Below are 15547 nucleotides of genomic sequence, written 5' to 3'. Positions count from 1 at the left end.
TTTTCAGGGTGTGCTCATACTCATGCAGGGGTCCACAATCATCTGACATATAGGGCACCCCTCCCTACATAGAATTTTATGGCCAGTGTGGGATTTCCTTCGCAGATGCCTCTTTCCTAAAGCCCATTTCTTTAGTCTCCTGGCTGGCTCACCAATTTTTGGTTTGAAAATTAGTCTTTGTATACAGAGGGCAAGGAGAGACCATTGAAAGAGGTCTATCACTCTAGATTGATAGATGGCAGGTTTAATAAGCAAAAAATAAATTTAAAAATTTATTTATAAGGCTCGTCTTAGGTGGCTATAAATTGATTGGATCTCTGCACCCAACACACCAGAATCTTAAAGTTTATGTAGGGGTTCAGTCATATATACAGTCCAGATGGTCTCAATAGCATCTTACTCTCTCAAGGCTACATCCTTGGTGCAGCTGCCACTATGGCAACAGGAGGCTGTGTGCATCTTGCACGGACAGGGGAGAGGGTGAGAAGCCTCCAGGTGCTCAGATCTAGCTTCAAGGTCACCTGGTGGTCCTGTCCTTTTGATGACCTCCTCTAGTGCCTCATCCCCATATATGTGATGTGTGTGTGTCCAGGCATTTACTCCTGTGAGTCCACATTCAGTCCACATATATGACCACTTGCCCAAGGTCATATAGCCCTGATCAAGTTACTTTGACTTCTCTGAGCTTCAGTTTCCTGCTCTGTAAAATGAAGCTTATAAAAGTTTCTCCTTCAGAGGTTGTTGCAAGGAATAAATGGATAAGGCAGTAAACACTTAACATAGTGGTTAGGGCCGAATGTACTGTGCTGTGCTTAGTCACTCAGCTGTGTCCAACTCTTAGTGTCTCTATGGACTATCCCTCCAGGCTCTTCTGTCCATGGGGATTCTCCAGGCAAGAATACTGGAGTGGGTTGCCATGCCCTCCTCCAGGAGATATTCCCAACCCAGGGATTGAACCCAGGTCTCCCGCATTGCAGGTGGATTCCTTACCGTCTGAGCCACCAGGGAAGCCCATGAATACTGGAGTGGGTAGCCTATCCCTTCTCCAGGGGAACTTTCCAACCCAGGAATCGAACTGGGGTCTCCTGCATTGCAGGCGGATTCTTTACCATCTGAGCTACCAGGGAAGCCCTAGGGCTGAGTACACATTAGTTATTATTATTATCAAACAGCATAGATGCTTATAGCTGGCTTTATTGAAAGGAGAAAAAAGTATGTGCTATTTTCTACCCAGTATGAAATCTGTATTTTTAGTACTTTGGTCTGACTTTTGATCCTCCCGTTTCAGTGTAATTTTTAGTTAGTCTGAAACACATAACATTAATGTTGTGTTTATTCGAAGCAGTTTCTACAGGGCCTGGGCTCCCTGAAATTAAAGCAGCCTCCAGACATCAACTTTGGAGTCACAGACAGGATCACACCAGCCCTTATATTTTAGTCAAACATTTCCAGAGTTCTCTATCAGCACAGCTTCACGAAAATATATGCTTTCATAAGACCCCCTCCTTCCTTGAACTCACTGCGAATCATCTTACTGAGACAGATTTCTTATAGGCACCAGGGAAAATGTGAAAGATAGTGACGAGTCAAGAGAGACGTGTACTGGCCCATTTCCTTTGCTCTTTGCATGGAAGTAAACACACACTGAGGATCCTCACTTTGCAAGGAGCGTGGAGAGCTGCCTGCTTTGCACTTCCCAGGTGGCAGGAGGATGTGTTTTGAAGGACTTGTTTGTGCCTCCCACACCTTCGCTGTGTGAGGTGGTATAAGTTCTGGCTGGCCCAGGCTCTGATACAGGCTAGCCCCTGAATAATGTCTGTTGAATGAGTGGATGGAATGAACGAGCTGGCCACAATTGAAATTCCAGAGAGAAGTGATTAAAGGGACCTCAGGGTCATCCCATTCATCCACTCATGGATGAGTTATTATTGAACACCTAGGACACCTGGCAACACTATCCCTCAGAACTGCAGGGGCTACAGAAGAAGCATGGGCTGTCCCCAGCCTATAAATGGACTGTCTGCATTCCAGAAATTCACCTGAAAGTTGATTGTTTGATTTTAAAAAAACAAACCCTTTTCTACTTGCTGTTCAGTCTTTGGGTCAATCCAGAGATTCATGTCACCTTATATGGTGAGGGATGGGATCACTGTTACTGTAGAACTTGTCCATATTCATATGAAGTTTTATTTATCTCATGTGCCTTCCTGAAAACAAACAAAAACAAAGCCCTTATCCCCATGTGCCTGTCTAGCTACTGCCCTTCACCAGCCTCTTTTTCACAGTGAATGAAAGGGCTGTCTCTTCCCTATCCCTGAATCCAGTGGGCATCTTTCCCTCCCATGATGTTCATCTCCCCCAGCAGTGTTTGGCTGCCCATTTCTCCTTCCATCTCTAACCACCAAGATCCCCTGGCTTTATGACCCTGTGCCCTCTGGTCCTCCTCCTGCCTGTCTGGTTGCCCTTTGTTATTAGCCTTCTTGGCCTGCTCAGCCCTTGAATATTGATGAACCCAAGGATTTAAACCTGGTCTTTGTTCTTGATCTCAAATCACTCTGTACTCTCCTACCAGGCAATCCTAATTTCAGTTACCATCAGTGTTTCTATAACCTCCAAGTCCTTCTTCTGAGGACCAATCCTCAACACTCAACTGTCCTACAGACTCCTCAAACACTGGCCAGTCTCTCTCCTCTCAAACAGTCTGAACTTTTGCCTAATCACTCCCTGTATTCTGAACACGACAATTCTCACTCTTCTCATCCCTGGCTTAGAGAAAGAAAGAAAGGAGTGGGTAGCTACAAGTGTTAGCTTAAGATGTCTTTGAATTGCCAGCTAGTTGTAGAAGAATTTTGTCCCTTTAAAAATATGGCATTATTTGAGAGCATGCTTTTATTCTCACCTCCTCCTTGAGTGCGCTCATAGGTAGTTTAGTAATTTAACAAGTATGTGAGGAAGCTGGCAGAGAGGCTTTTGAAATTCAAGTGTGTCTTGAAGCTGCATGAAAATGGTGATAAAGGCAGGCTGGGAGGTATGGGCAGGGCAGGACTGGAACCCCAAAGGTTTGGTCCTAAAACAAACCAGTCATCTCCCAGGTCTAGAAAGTCCATTGAGACACAAGGAAGGCCAGAGATGGGCAGGAGGAGATTGTGTGTGACATTGAAGGTCAGGGGTGACCTGCTGGGGACAGAGAGAAGATGGTGGGAAATAGAGGCTGCGAGGTTCTGGAGGGGAGAGGAGGCTGGAGAGATGACCTCCATCCCCGGAAGATGACAAGGCTAACCCTTCAAGGTTAGAGACCACGGCCTTGGGTTCTCAGGGAGCCTCATGGGGGTTCTCCCACTTGGCTGTGGCTTGGAGAGCCGGGAGCCAGACACTACCACCCTTATCTGCATATACCACCTGTGCAGACTCAAGTCCACAAGCAGTAGCTAGTGAGCATTACTCTGTGAGCGCTGGACTGACACCGCCCTGCTGGGATATTGGAACCCAGGGTCTTCAAAATGGAAGCCTCTGCCCTTTGTGCTCTTCAGACTCTTGGCTATGAATCTCAGCTCCAGTGTTTAAGAACATCACCTGGGATGCTTCTGAAAATTGCAAATTCTTGGCTAGAGAGTTTATCTTAGCAAGTAGATGGGTGTAGAACTCAGAAATCTGCATTTTAAACCAGTGTCCTAGGTGTTCTGCTGCAGGTGGCTGGAGGGCCCTCTTTTGGGAATCAGTGGTAAGCAGCCATTTCTCAGACTTTACTGTGCATACAGATCCCCTGGGGATCTTGTTGTAATGCACCACGTTTCTTATTCAGTGGTCTGTGATGCAGCCTAAATTCTGTGTTTCTAACAAACTCCCAGGTGGTGCTGATGATACTGGTCCTATGACCACACTCAGAGGCCCGAGGTTCTCAGTGGTTCACCTGGGAACTAGTTAGAAAGGCATATTCTTAAGCCTCACCCAGACCTACTGAATCTGAAACGCTAGGTGCTGGGCCCAGCCATCTGCATTTTAGCAAAACCCTCAGGTGATTCAGAAGTACCATACCATTTGGGAATCCCTGCTGGATAATGGTGAAGCTTAAAGACATTGGCTGGAGGAGGGGGCTGGTGGGAGTGTCAGGTTGGTAGAGCGGTGGCCTCTTCCTCATGGTGTTGGGCATGCCCGCTTTCCTCCCATGTCCCCAGCACAGGGTAGAGTTGGTGGTGAGGGCTCACGGGGAACTGTGGGGGGACTGGGCTTCCCGGAGCCCGTGGGAGTCAGGGTGGAAGCTGGTCCCCCAGGAGCACTCAGGACAGAAAGGATCAGGCAGCTCCCAAGAATCAGGGCAGGGAGCGGGGAGCCAGAGTAGTGCACAGCGGCAGGGCCGGTGTGACCAGGGGGAACAAGATTGTCAGGGAATGGTTGTGTCCCAGCAGGGGCCTTGGGGCCGAGCTGAGAACTGGGCCTTCTTCCCTCCAGGTGGACAGGAGGAGGGGACAGTGGGGTGTGAGCTGTCTTCTTCTCTCCCTGGGCATTTTCCTCTCTCTGTGGCCTTCTCCTCATTCAGAGCAAGTCCCCTGGGTGCCAAGAAAGCAGCAGAAACTTCCCCAGTATGGATTACAGATGCTCAGGAAGGGTGGGTGAAGGAGAGGGTGGGAAGAAGCCAGAGGGCCCCATGGGGTTGGAAAGTGGGAGCCCTGCAGAGGAAGCCCTCCCTGGGGCGGGAGGTAGCGATCTGTGACTCTCTGCCCCACCTCTGTGCCCTCTGACCTCCTGGCCTCCACAGGCTGGAGGGAAAATGCTTGTGTTCAGGCCCTGGGTCACTTCAGGCAGAGTCTCCTTCTCTTACTGTCTCCCCTTATTTCCCCTGTGTTCCTGTGAAACAGGCTCATGGGGAAAGTGATCGGTGCCTGGTTCCCTTGAGGCCTGGCTCTGTCTCCTGGGACTGGATATGAGGGTCTGATCCTCACTGTGACAAGGTCAAAGCAATACTTGGCTCAGGCATTTGGGAGACGTGCTGGCAGCAAAGGGCACAGAGCCACGCCCGCAGTTCCTGGTGTGCATACAGTCGGCATCTGTCAGACTGATTTTATGGTGACTTTTTCTTTTTCTTTTTTTGCAGTGTTGTATTAGTTTCTGGTGTACAGCAAAGTGATTTAGTTTCAGTTCAGTTCAGTCGCTCAGTCGTGTCCCACTCTTTGCAACCCCATGGACTGCAGCACGCCAGGCTTCCCTGTCCCTCACCAACTCCCAGAGCTTGCTCAAACTCAAGTCCATTGAATCAGTGATGCCATCCAACCATCTCATCCTCTGTCATCCCCTTTTCCTCCTGCCCTCAATCTTTCCCAGCATGAGAGTCTTTTCAAATGAGTCAGTCTTTGCATCAGGTGGCCAAAGTATTGGAGTTTCAGATTCAGCATCAGTCCTTCCAATAAATATTCGGGGTTGATTTCCTTTAGGATTGACTAGTTTGATCTCCTTGCAGTCCAAGGGACTCGCAAGAGTCTTCTCCATCACCACAGTTCAAAAGCATCAATTTTTCAGCTCTCAGCTTTCTCTGTAGTCCAACTCTCACATCCATACATGACTACTGGAAAAACCATAGCTTTGACTAGACAGACTTTTGTCAGCAAAGTACTGTCTCTGCTTTTTAGTATGGCTATCTAGGTTGGTCATAGCTTATCTTCCAAGGAGCAAGTGTCTTTTTATTTCATGGCTGCAGTCACCATCTTCAGTGATTTTGGAGCTCAAGAAAATAAAATCTCTCACTGTTTCCATTGTATCCCCATCTATTTGCCATGAATTCATGGGACTGGATGCTATGATCTTAATTTTCTGAATGTTGAGTTTTAAGCCAGCTTTTTCAGTCTCCTCTTTCACCTTCATCAAGAGGCTCTTTAGTTCCTCTTCACTTTCCGCCACAAGTGTGTCCTCTAAGTATCTGAGGTTATTAATATTTCTCCTGGAAATCTTGATTCCAGCTTGTGCTTCATCCAGCCCAGTATTTCGCATGATGTACTCTGCATAGAAGTTAAATATGCAGGTGACAGTATACAGCCTTGACGTACTCCTTTCCAAATTTGGAACCAGCCTTTTGTTCCATGTCTGGCTCTAACTGTGGCTTTGTGACCTGCATACAGATTTCTCAGGAGGTAGGTTAGGTGGCCTGGTATTCCCATCTCTTGAAGAATTTTCCACAGTTTGTTGTGATCTACACAGTCAAAGGCTTTGGCGTAATCAATAAAGCAGAAGTAGATGGTTTTCTGGAATTCTCTTGCTTTTTCTATGATCCAGTGGATATTGGCAATTTGATCTCTGGTTCTTCTGGCTTTTCAAAATCCAGCTTGAACATCTGGAAATTCATGGTTCACATACTGTTGAAGCCTGGCTTAAAGAATTTTGAGTATTACTTTGCTAGCGTTTGAGATGAGTGCAATTGTGCAGTAGTTTGAACATTTTTAGGCATTACCTTTCTTTGGGATTGGAATGAAAAGTGACCTTGAAAACTGACCTTTTCAAGTCCCATGGACACTGCTGAGTTTTCCAAATTTGCTGGCATGTTGAGTGCAGCACTTTCACAGAATCATCTTTTAGGATTTGAAAAAGCTCAACTGGAATTCCATCACCTCCACTAGCTTTGTTCATAGTGATGCTTCCTAAGGCCCATTTGACTTTGCATTCCAGGATGTCTGGCTTTAGGTGAGTGATCACACCATTGTGGTTATCTGGGTCATGAAGATCTTTTTTGTATAGCACAAGGATACAATATATATATATTTTATATATAGATTCAATTTATAAATATATATATGTTTCACAGGTGGTGCTAGTGGTAAAGAACCCGCCTGCCAAGTCAGGAGATGTGAGAGATGCAGTCTTGATCCCTGGGTCAGAAAGATCCCCTGGAGGAGGGCATGGCAACCTATTCCAATGTTCTTGCCTGGAGAATCCCATGGACAGAGGAGCCTGGCAGACTACAGTCTATGGAATAACAAAGAGTTGGACATGACTAAAGTGACTTAGCACAGCACAGCACATATACGTGTGTGTTTGCGTAATGTATATGTATAATATATATGTTATACATATATATATGTATAAAACACATATACTCTTTTTAATGGATTATTTTTCCATTGTAGGCTATTATAAGATATTGAATATAGTTCCCTGTGCTATCCAGTCAGTCCTTGTTGTTTATTTTATATATAGTAGTGTATATCTGTTAATCTCAACCTTCTAATTTATCATCCCCTCCCCCCCAGTTTTATGGTGACTTTAAATTACAATTCTAATTGCATTTCTATTTGGCTAAGTTGCATATGTACCAGAGTCATCTGCTTTCCCCATAAAAATACTGGATAAACATTGATGCAGAATCCAGGAGGTCAAACAGTTTGATGGGCCAGCATCATCAAATAGGCAACACTCCAGTTGGCCCAACCCAAGTCCAAGCTGTTGGGATGTTCCTACTTAATTGTGCCATCTGTGGTTGATGCCAGCCCTCCAGCAGAGGGAGCAGAGGCTGCAGGGAAGCCTTGCCTCTCTCTGGGGAGGCCGACTTGCGAGGCTGGGCTGCCCTCCTTGGCCCCAGTCTGGTGCAGGCCCTTGCCTCCCTGTTGTGGGGCAGCACCCTCTCTAGGAGAGCTTTGTTGTTGTTCAGTCTCTAAGTCTGTCCGCCTCTTTGTGATCCCATAGACTGCAGCATGCCAGGAGAGCTTTACCCAGAGCAATTAAAGAGAAAGTGACTTCCTTTGAGCAAAGGGATTAAGACAAAATAAAGTTTCCTGACAGTGCCTAGATGCTTCTTTATAGTCTTCCAGTTTAGCAAAATCCCAGGTTCCTGAGCTGCCATCCTGTGCCTCTTATCCTGCTATCTCCTCCTCCTCATGTGAATTATGTGCACGATGGTTCATTTGGGGACAATTGGAGAACATATCCCCATACTGGACATCTATGAGAAGATTGCCTCTGCCCTGCTCATCCCAGAAGGGCATCTCTGTTTTAGGGCCAGTCTGGTGTGGGCTGGGCAATCAAATGAAAGAGACATTATCTTCTCTTCCTCTTCATAGTCACTGGCTCCTGGGGCAGATAAACCTCAGGACAACTGGGTTGTTGTTGAAAACAAGTGAGGACTGGGGCAGGCTGTTAAACAGCTATGGGTTTTTCTTCCCATTTGGTGAAGCTGGAAGCTTGGTTTAATCACAGAGGGGGAAGGTCAGAGGAGATCGGATGGAGACTCAAGAAACCAAATTTGGTTCTGGGCCATTTCACTGACAAGTTACCTGCGTGAGCATGGCAAATAGCTCATATGTAACTGTTAACAAAGAAGATGATCACATTCGTCTCCACAACGACATCTTTCTTTCTTTGATGCTTCTTCCACCTTGAGAGCGTTGTCACAGGATACCCTGAGTCCCTTCTAGCAGCTTTGTTGGTAGGTCACAAACGTTGGCATTTACAGATGAGGGAAATAAGTCTCAGCAAGGTTACCTGTTTTTCTCAGTATCACACCGTCGATCATTATGTAACTGGTAAGAATTTATATAACACGTTGAGATAGTGGGCTAATATTTTTAGCCCAATGTGATCACAGCAGAAAAGCTTGTTGTCTGAGTCAACATGGTTCATTGAGAGATGGTGGTCTCACAGCTGACACTCCCTTCAAGCTACACGCAGCCCTGGGACCTTCCCCGTGGCTTCTGTGGCTTGGCTCTTAGGGTGTTTGGCCCCAGCCAGGCTTATCCCAGCCCCTCAGAAATCCTGCCGCACTGGGATGCTGATGGGAGCCAGGAGTACATCCCACCGCTAGGGGTGCTTGGCACTACCCCTCCACCTTCACCATCTCCTCCTCCCCAGTCTTAGGGAATCCACTCTCTCCCTAGGGAGCTTCATTTCTTTGCTTCAACTCCAAGCATTCCCTTTCTCTTTTCTCTCCCTTTAGGGGTTAGAAGAGCTTCTCCTCCTGCCCCCAGGCCCTTCTCCACCACAATGAAATAAGACAGACATCGATACATTATTGCAGTATTCTCCCATCATGAGTGAAATTTACCAGTCAGCTGCAAATCACTTGTGGGCTAAAGCAGCTAATGAATGGATACATGGATGAATAAGATGATGCTTAAGTAGAAAGAAAATAAAATTCCTGGGGAAAACAAGGTAGTGGATGAAAGTTTAGAGCTAAGCTGAGTGTGGCACATATAGGAGAGAAGAGGTAGCTGCTCTGCTGGACAGAGCAGTGTCCAGGGACAGAAACCTGCCAGAACGTTCTTGCACCAGCCTTGGGAGAATGTGATGGGGCCCATTCTCCAGGAGGGGAAGTAGAACAGTTCAGTTCAGTTCAGTCGCTCAGTCGTGTCCGACTCTTTGTGACCCCATGAATTGCAGCACGCCAGGCCTCCCTGTTCATCACCAACTCCCAGAGTCTACCCAAACCCATGTCCATTGAGTCAGTGATGCCATCCAACCATCTCATCCTCTGTCGTCCCCTTCTCCTCATGCCCCCAATCCTTCCCAGCATCAGGGTCTTTTCCAATGAGTCAACCCTTCACATGAGGTGGCCAAAGTATTGGAGTTTCAGTTTCAACATCAGACCTTCCAATGAACACCCAGGATTGATCTCTTTTAGGATGGATTGATTGGATCTCCTTGCAGTCCAGGGGACTCTCAAGAGTCTTCTCCAACACCACAGTTCAAAAGCATCAATTCTTCGGCGCTCAGCTTTCTTCACAGTCCAACTCTGACATCCATACATGACCACTGGAAAAACCATAGCCTTGACTAGACGGACTTTTGTTGTCAAAGTAATGTCTCTGCTTTTAAATATGCTATCTAGGTTGGCCATAACCTTCCTTCCAAGGAGTAAGCATCTTTTAATTTCATGGCTGCAGTCACCATCAGCAGTGATTCTGGAGCCCAAAAAAATAAAGTCTGACACTGTTTCCACTGTTTCCCCATCTATTTCCCAGGAAGTGATGGGACCAGATGCCATGATCTTAGTTTTCTGAACGTTGAGCTTTAAGCCAACTTTTTCACTCTCCTCTTTCACCTTCATCAAGAGGCTCTTTAGTTCTTCTTCACTTTCTGCCATAAAGGTGGTGTCATCCGCATATCTGAGGTTATTGATATTTCTCCCGGCAATCTTGATTCCAGCTTGTGTTTCTTCCAGCCCAGCGTTTCTCATGATGTACTCTGCATATAAGTTAAATAAGCAGGGTGACAATATACAGCCTTGACGGACTCCTTTGCCTATTTTTAACCAGTCTGTTGTTGCATGTCCAGTTCTAACTGTTGCTTCCTGACCTGCATACAGGTTTCTCAAGAGACAGGTCAGATGGTCTGGTATTCCCATCTCTTTCAGAATTTTCCACAGTTTATTGTGATCCACACAGTCAAAGGCTTTGGCATAGTCAATAAAGCAGAAATAGATGTTTTTCTGGAACTCTCTTGCTTTTTCGATGACCCAGCGGATATTGGCAATTTGATCTCTGGTTCCTCTGCCTTTTCTAAAACCAGCTTGAACATCTGGAAGTTCACGGTTCACGTATTGCTGAAGCCTGGCTTGGAGAATTTTGAGCATTACTTTACTAGCATGTGAGATGAGTGCAACTGTGCGGTAGTGTCAGCATTCTTTGGCATTGCCTTTCTTTGGGATTGGAACAAAAACTGACCTTTTCCAGTCCTGTGGCCACTGCTGAGTTTTCCAGATTTGCTGGCATATCGAGTGCAGCACTTTCACAGCATCACCTTTGAGGATTTGAAATAGCTCCACTGGAATTCCATCACCTCCACTAGCTTTGTTCGTAGTGATGCGTTCTAAGGCCCACTTGACTTCACATTCCAGGATGTCTGGCTCTAGGTGAGTGATCACACCATCGTGATTATCTGGGTCGTGAAGATCTTTTTTGTACAGTTCTTCTGTGTATTCTTGCCACCTCTTCTTAATATCTTCTGCTTCTGTTAGGTCCATACCACAGTAGGGGGCAGTAGAAATTTAAAAAGAGAAAGCAAATCCAAGTGGCTGTGAAGAAGAAATGGCAAGATTTGCAAACAGTGAGGTGAGAAATGAATGAGAGGGAGAAGCCAGAGATGGCTATTGTTAGCAGAAATTGGACATTTCGGAGATAAAGTTTACAGGTGCTGGGAGGAGAGTGAGCTTTCAGCACCAGGTGGTTGCAAACTTATCTGGATGGAAGCATCTGCTAGGAACTGGAAATTGAGGACGAGAATCTGGGCAGGGAGTCAGGATGGGTGATCCTCACCAGACACCGCATCCATCCTCTTAGAGGCCATGGAAGAAGTTGGTGGGGGGAGGTGGGGAGGGTGAACCCTTTGAGGTCTTCACTGACAAGTGTCCGAGCTTTGCTAGTGTGCTCTGAGAACTTCACCTGATACTTGACCTCTGCGAGCATCAGGGCAGGGTGGAGTGGCAGGAGGCTGTGTTGTCATTGTACTCTCATGACCGGCCCATATTCTGCGGTTTAGGTTTATGATGGCAACACACAAAGGCTCCAGCCCCGGGGGATGAGAAGGCTGGGTCCCAGCAGGAGGGGAATAAAATGAACATTTACCCAGAACTTGGCTCGCATCAGGCCTGGCCTTAATCCACTCAGTGGTGACTAAGTAGCCTTTTAGGTGGGCTTGTGCAGAACCCACCCAGGTGGTGACTGTCACCTCTTTCTTTTGTCCCACCGTTTCCTGTTCCTGGAGGGCTGACTTCTGGCTTCCTCGTGTGGTTAGCTTTTACTCATCCTATCAAGTTTCCTGGATTCCACCTTGATGACAGAACTTCCCGTGAGCTCCCCTGGTTGGAGTGAATTGCAGTCTTTTCAGCAATCTCACAATACCTATATCGAGACCACTTATTTAGTATTTATGACTCTGTAAAGCAAGGCATAATGAGACACAGGGATTCAATAGACTGGGGCCTGTGTGAAGCAGTTCTTCTGTTTGTTCTATGAAAGAATGAGATTGGCACCATTCAACAGCTCGTCTTAGGAAGGAAACAGTATTTTCCACTGAAGGGGATGACACAGGATGGTGGGGCGACAGTCAGTGCTCCTCTCAGTGTTCCTGTAGTCGGCCCGGGAGATTCAGGGGCAGTCTTTGTAGAGGAGTGAGATAAGCAGGGCTGGGATGGGACAGCTAGTCCCAACAGCCCACACGGAAAATAAGCATTATGCCCACTTGGTGATCATTCAGCCCCTGCCTCAACGTACCCAATGCTGGTGAAAGGAAGGGCGGGCTGTTCATCAGGGGGAGTCACCACTTTACTCTTCCCACTGATTACTCATTCTGTACCAGACAAGATGGGTTAAATGATGCTGTGGTAAGAAATAGCTTCCAAATCTCAGTAGCATAGAATGCAGTGCAGTGGTTAAGACTCCACGCTTCCACTGGCAGGTAGATTGGAATCCTGGTCAGGGAACTAAGATCCTGCATGCTGCATGGCTTGGCCAAACAAACAAACCAAACAACCGTAAAAAACGAAACAAAACACCCAACAACAACAAAAACACAAACCAAACCAAACCCCCCCAAACCACTTTTCTTTCTTGTTCATGCTGGGTGTCCATCCCCGGCTGCCCCAGCACCTCTCTCCTCACTTATGGCTTCAGGATGATGGAGGACCCTCCACCCTAAGTGTGTTTTACTGTGTCATAGGGGAGAGAGAGAGACCCCGGAGCACTTTGTCTTGGCTGGTAAATCCTCCAGCCAGTTCTGCTCACAGCCCTTCGGTCCCGCACAGCGACATCCCAAGGGCAGATGCAGGAAGTGAATATGGGGGGGTGGGGAATGGAGGGGGGGCAGCATTAACACCCACTGTGCAGGCCCAGAGCACGTGGCCTGGCTGAGGTTCACTGGGTCCAGGAGGAACAGTCCCCGCCACAGGACCAGGACCCCCTGGGGAAGCGGGAGAGAAACAATGCATGGACATAAAGGGCACCCTTGCTGTCCCACCTGCAAGGGTGCTGCTCAGTGTTAGGCAGAGGCAGCCGGGAGAAGCCACCCCAAGAGCAGCATGGATTCTCAGCTTTTATCCCCTGTGGACCCAGGTGGCCTCCATTAAGCAGTTTTCCTCCGTGTGGTGACAGTGACGAATCCTCCCTGCTCAGAAGGTTGCAGCTTCCACTATAAATCAAGCTCCGAAGAGAGAAGCAGTGATGGTGATGAATAGGGGTACCTGTAATCAGTCGGAGATTTGTCACTGGAGCTGCAGACGGGGATGATCCAGGCCCGCGGTGGCTGTCTCTTAACATGTTAATTACCTCGGCATAAGTGTCTGAAATTGATGATTAAAAAATGAAGAGATGTAAGTAGTAGAGGTCACAGCCACTGCCCCCTGGAGCTGGCAAGCTGAGAACTGGAGGAGGGAGGAGGGGGATTTTCTCTTTAAGCAGGAGGAGGTAAGGAGGTTCCTTGGCTGGGCACAGATTAGGTTGGTAAAGATGTCTTCAAGGCCCTGGGAGGAGAAATGATGGGACATACCCCCTCCTACTAGGTGGCCCAGGGTCATAGGGGAAGACTGGCTGTGCCCAGTTCTCCACTGAGGTCACTGCTGGCTCTTGTATGTTGATTTCTAGGATTACTGCCTGAGAATTGTAAGATGTAGGTCAATGCAGTTCATTCTTCACTGGACTTGAGAAAGAAGATGCCACTTGGTTACAAAATGCATTTCTTACACGTGTGCCTCTGCATCTATTTATTTCAAATGCGTGTCCCTCACTGTATCTGTCATCTGGGGCAGCTGGCTAATCTGACTAAAGTGAGAGATGAAGGAGACCAAAGTTGTGTTCTTTCCCCCAAATGGGACAGTCAGAGGCAGTTTGTTTCCCATCCAGAGAAATTTTGGTTTGTGGCCACAGGCTACATCCCTAATGCCGGCCAGGCATGCTCCAACCATGTGCACGTGGTCAGTTCAATTAATTTTGTCAAATACTTGCTAAGTCTCTACTAAGTGCAAAAAAGCACTTTGCAAATGGAGATGAGAAAAGAATAGAGAATAGAGTTTGGCCAAGACAGTTTATAGACTTGTGGAGTAGATCCTGGAAGAGATCTAGGTGTGTTGAGAGGTGGGAGGAAGGTCATGACTCCATCATGGACATGGAAAATCCCCCTGGGTGAGGGTCAGAAAGCATCCTGTGGGGCTGAGACCTTTGTTGGGGGGGGTGGGTACGGTAGGATGGGCAGAGCTTCCATTAGAAAGTATTGTTTGAGACACGTCTTGAAGGATGGTTAGAGTATTGTTAGCTGGACCAAAGCATTCATCATGGTCTAAACATGCACAGAGACTAACCACCCCCCACCCCGACATAGATGTATACATTCATTAAATATTCATTCATTAAATATTTATTCCTCTATGAGTGAGAAAGATGGTACATTTATATCTCTGTTTTAGGGTTTCCTTGCTACTTGCCTGGGGACCAGATTTCTCTTTTATAGTCACTTTGATTTCTGTTTCAACTTTACTTTCTGTTAAGATGTAACCACCCTTAAGAAGGGGTGGTTCACAGTTGTTGAGCTCTTTTTACCATTTACACCAGTGTGGGTGGATTGGGGTCAGGAGGCTTAGTCTTCCTGCTGGTCACCTTCTACCATCTGACCCTTCTTGATCTGGGCTGGACTCTTTTCCCTCTGGAGGTTAGTTTCCCTCTTTTATCATCATTGCATGTTGTTCCTCTCAGGTTCCTCTTGATCCATCCACCATCAAGCAAAATGCTGTTTCCCCAACTATCCTTTATTTGCACTAAATAGTTGGATACAACTGAAGTGACTTAGCATGCGTGCACACATATTAATATTTGCTTTAGGTCTGTGAGTCTCTATATGTGCATACATAGGGGCTAGGAAAACAGGAGCAGGGCAGTTGTTGAATCACTGAAAACCCTATCAGTGTTTCTTCCAGTGGATCCCACCCTGGGTCAGACATCACAGGGGCTGGATGGCCTCTTCTGCTTCTCCCAGTGGTCATCCATGGGTGACACCCTGAAGCAAGTGCCCTGTTCTGGTATGTAGGGTGCTGAGGGCCTCTGTCCATTTAGGGCTGGGTATAAAGCATGGCTCTGGTCACATAAAAAGGACTTACTAAAAATGGCCGGGGGCAATGACTCTGTGATGCTGCGTAAGGGTGGGGGCTGTGTGTCATCAGCATGTTGGAGGCAGTGTCCAGGCAGACGTCAGATGCTGTAGAGGCCGGAGTGACTTCTCCTCCCTCTCACTCAGGCCTGTGTCTCTGCTTCCTCTTCAGCTGGTGCTGCCAGAATACTCCATCCACAGCCTCTTCTGCATCATGTTCCTATGTGCTCAGGAGTGGCTCACCCTGGGGCTGAATGTCCCTCTACTTTTCTATCACTTCTGGAGGTAAGTCTGCTTGGGACTGCTCCATCCTTCCCTTTCCTGCTCCGGCAGCCTGCCCTCCAAAGATGACATCCCCCACATGGACCAGCCACCTGGTGCCTTCCTCTCACCCCTTCCGGGGTGACCCTTTCCCCAAAGCTTTCTCTGCAAGCTGCTCTCAGACAGCAGTCCAGTAAGTCCAGTAAGGGAAGGTCCTTCCTATTGGTTCCACTAACCA

General features: G+C 47.3%; 1 protein-coding gene across 4 annotated transcripts in view; it reads left to right on the top strand.

Annotated features, from left to right (window-relative positions):
* The window catches only part of CNIH3 (cornichon family AMPA receptor auxiliary protein 3), a 281577-nt gene that overhangs the window by 252126 nt on the left and 13904 nt on the right, over nt 1-15547 (top strand). For all 4 annotated transcript variants that reach the window (XM_081491569.1, XM_081491572.1, XM_081491573.1 and 1 more), the window contains one exon: nt 15221-15333. In XM_081491569.1, the coding sequence (XP_081347695.1) occupies nt 15221-15333 (113 nt within the window). The remainder of the gene's footprint in view (nt 1-15220; nt 15334-15547) is intronic.

Source organism: Giraffa tippelskirchi, chromosome 5 (genome assembly GCF_054371585.1).
Source record: "Giraffa tippelskirchi isolate mGirTip1 chromosome 5, T2T-mGirTip1v1.2.pri, whole genome shotgun sequence".
Lineage (NCBI taxonomy): Eukaryota > Metazoa > Chordata > Mammalia > Artiodactyla > Giraffidae > Giraffa > Giraffa tippelskirchi.
This window is presented reverse-complemented; position numbering and strand designations above follow the sequence as displayed.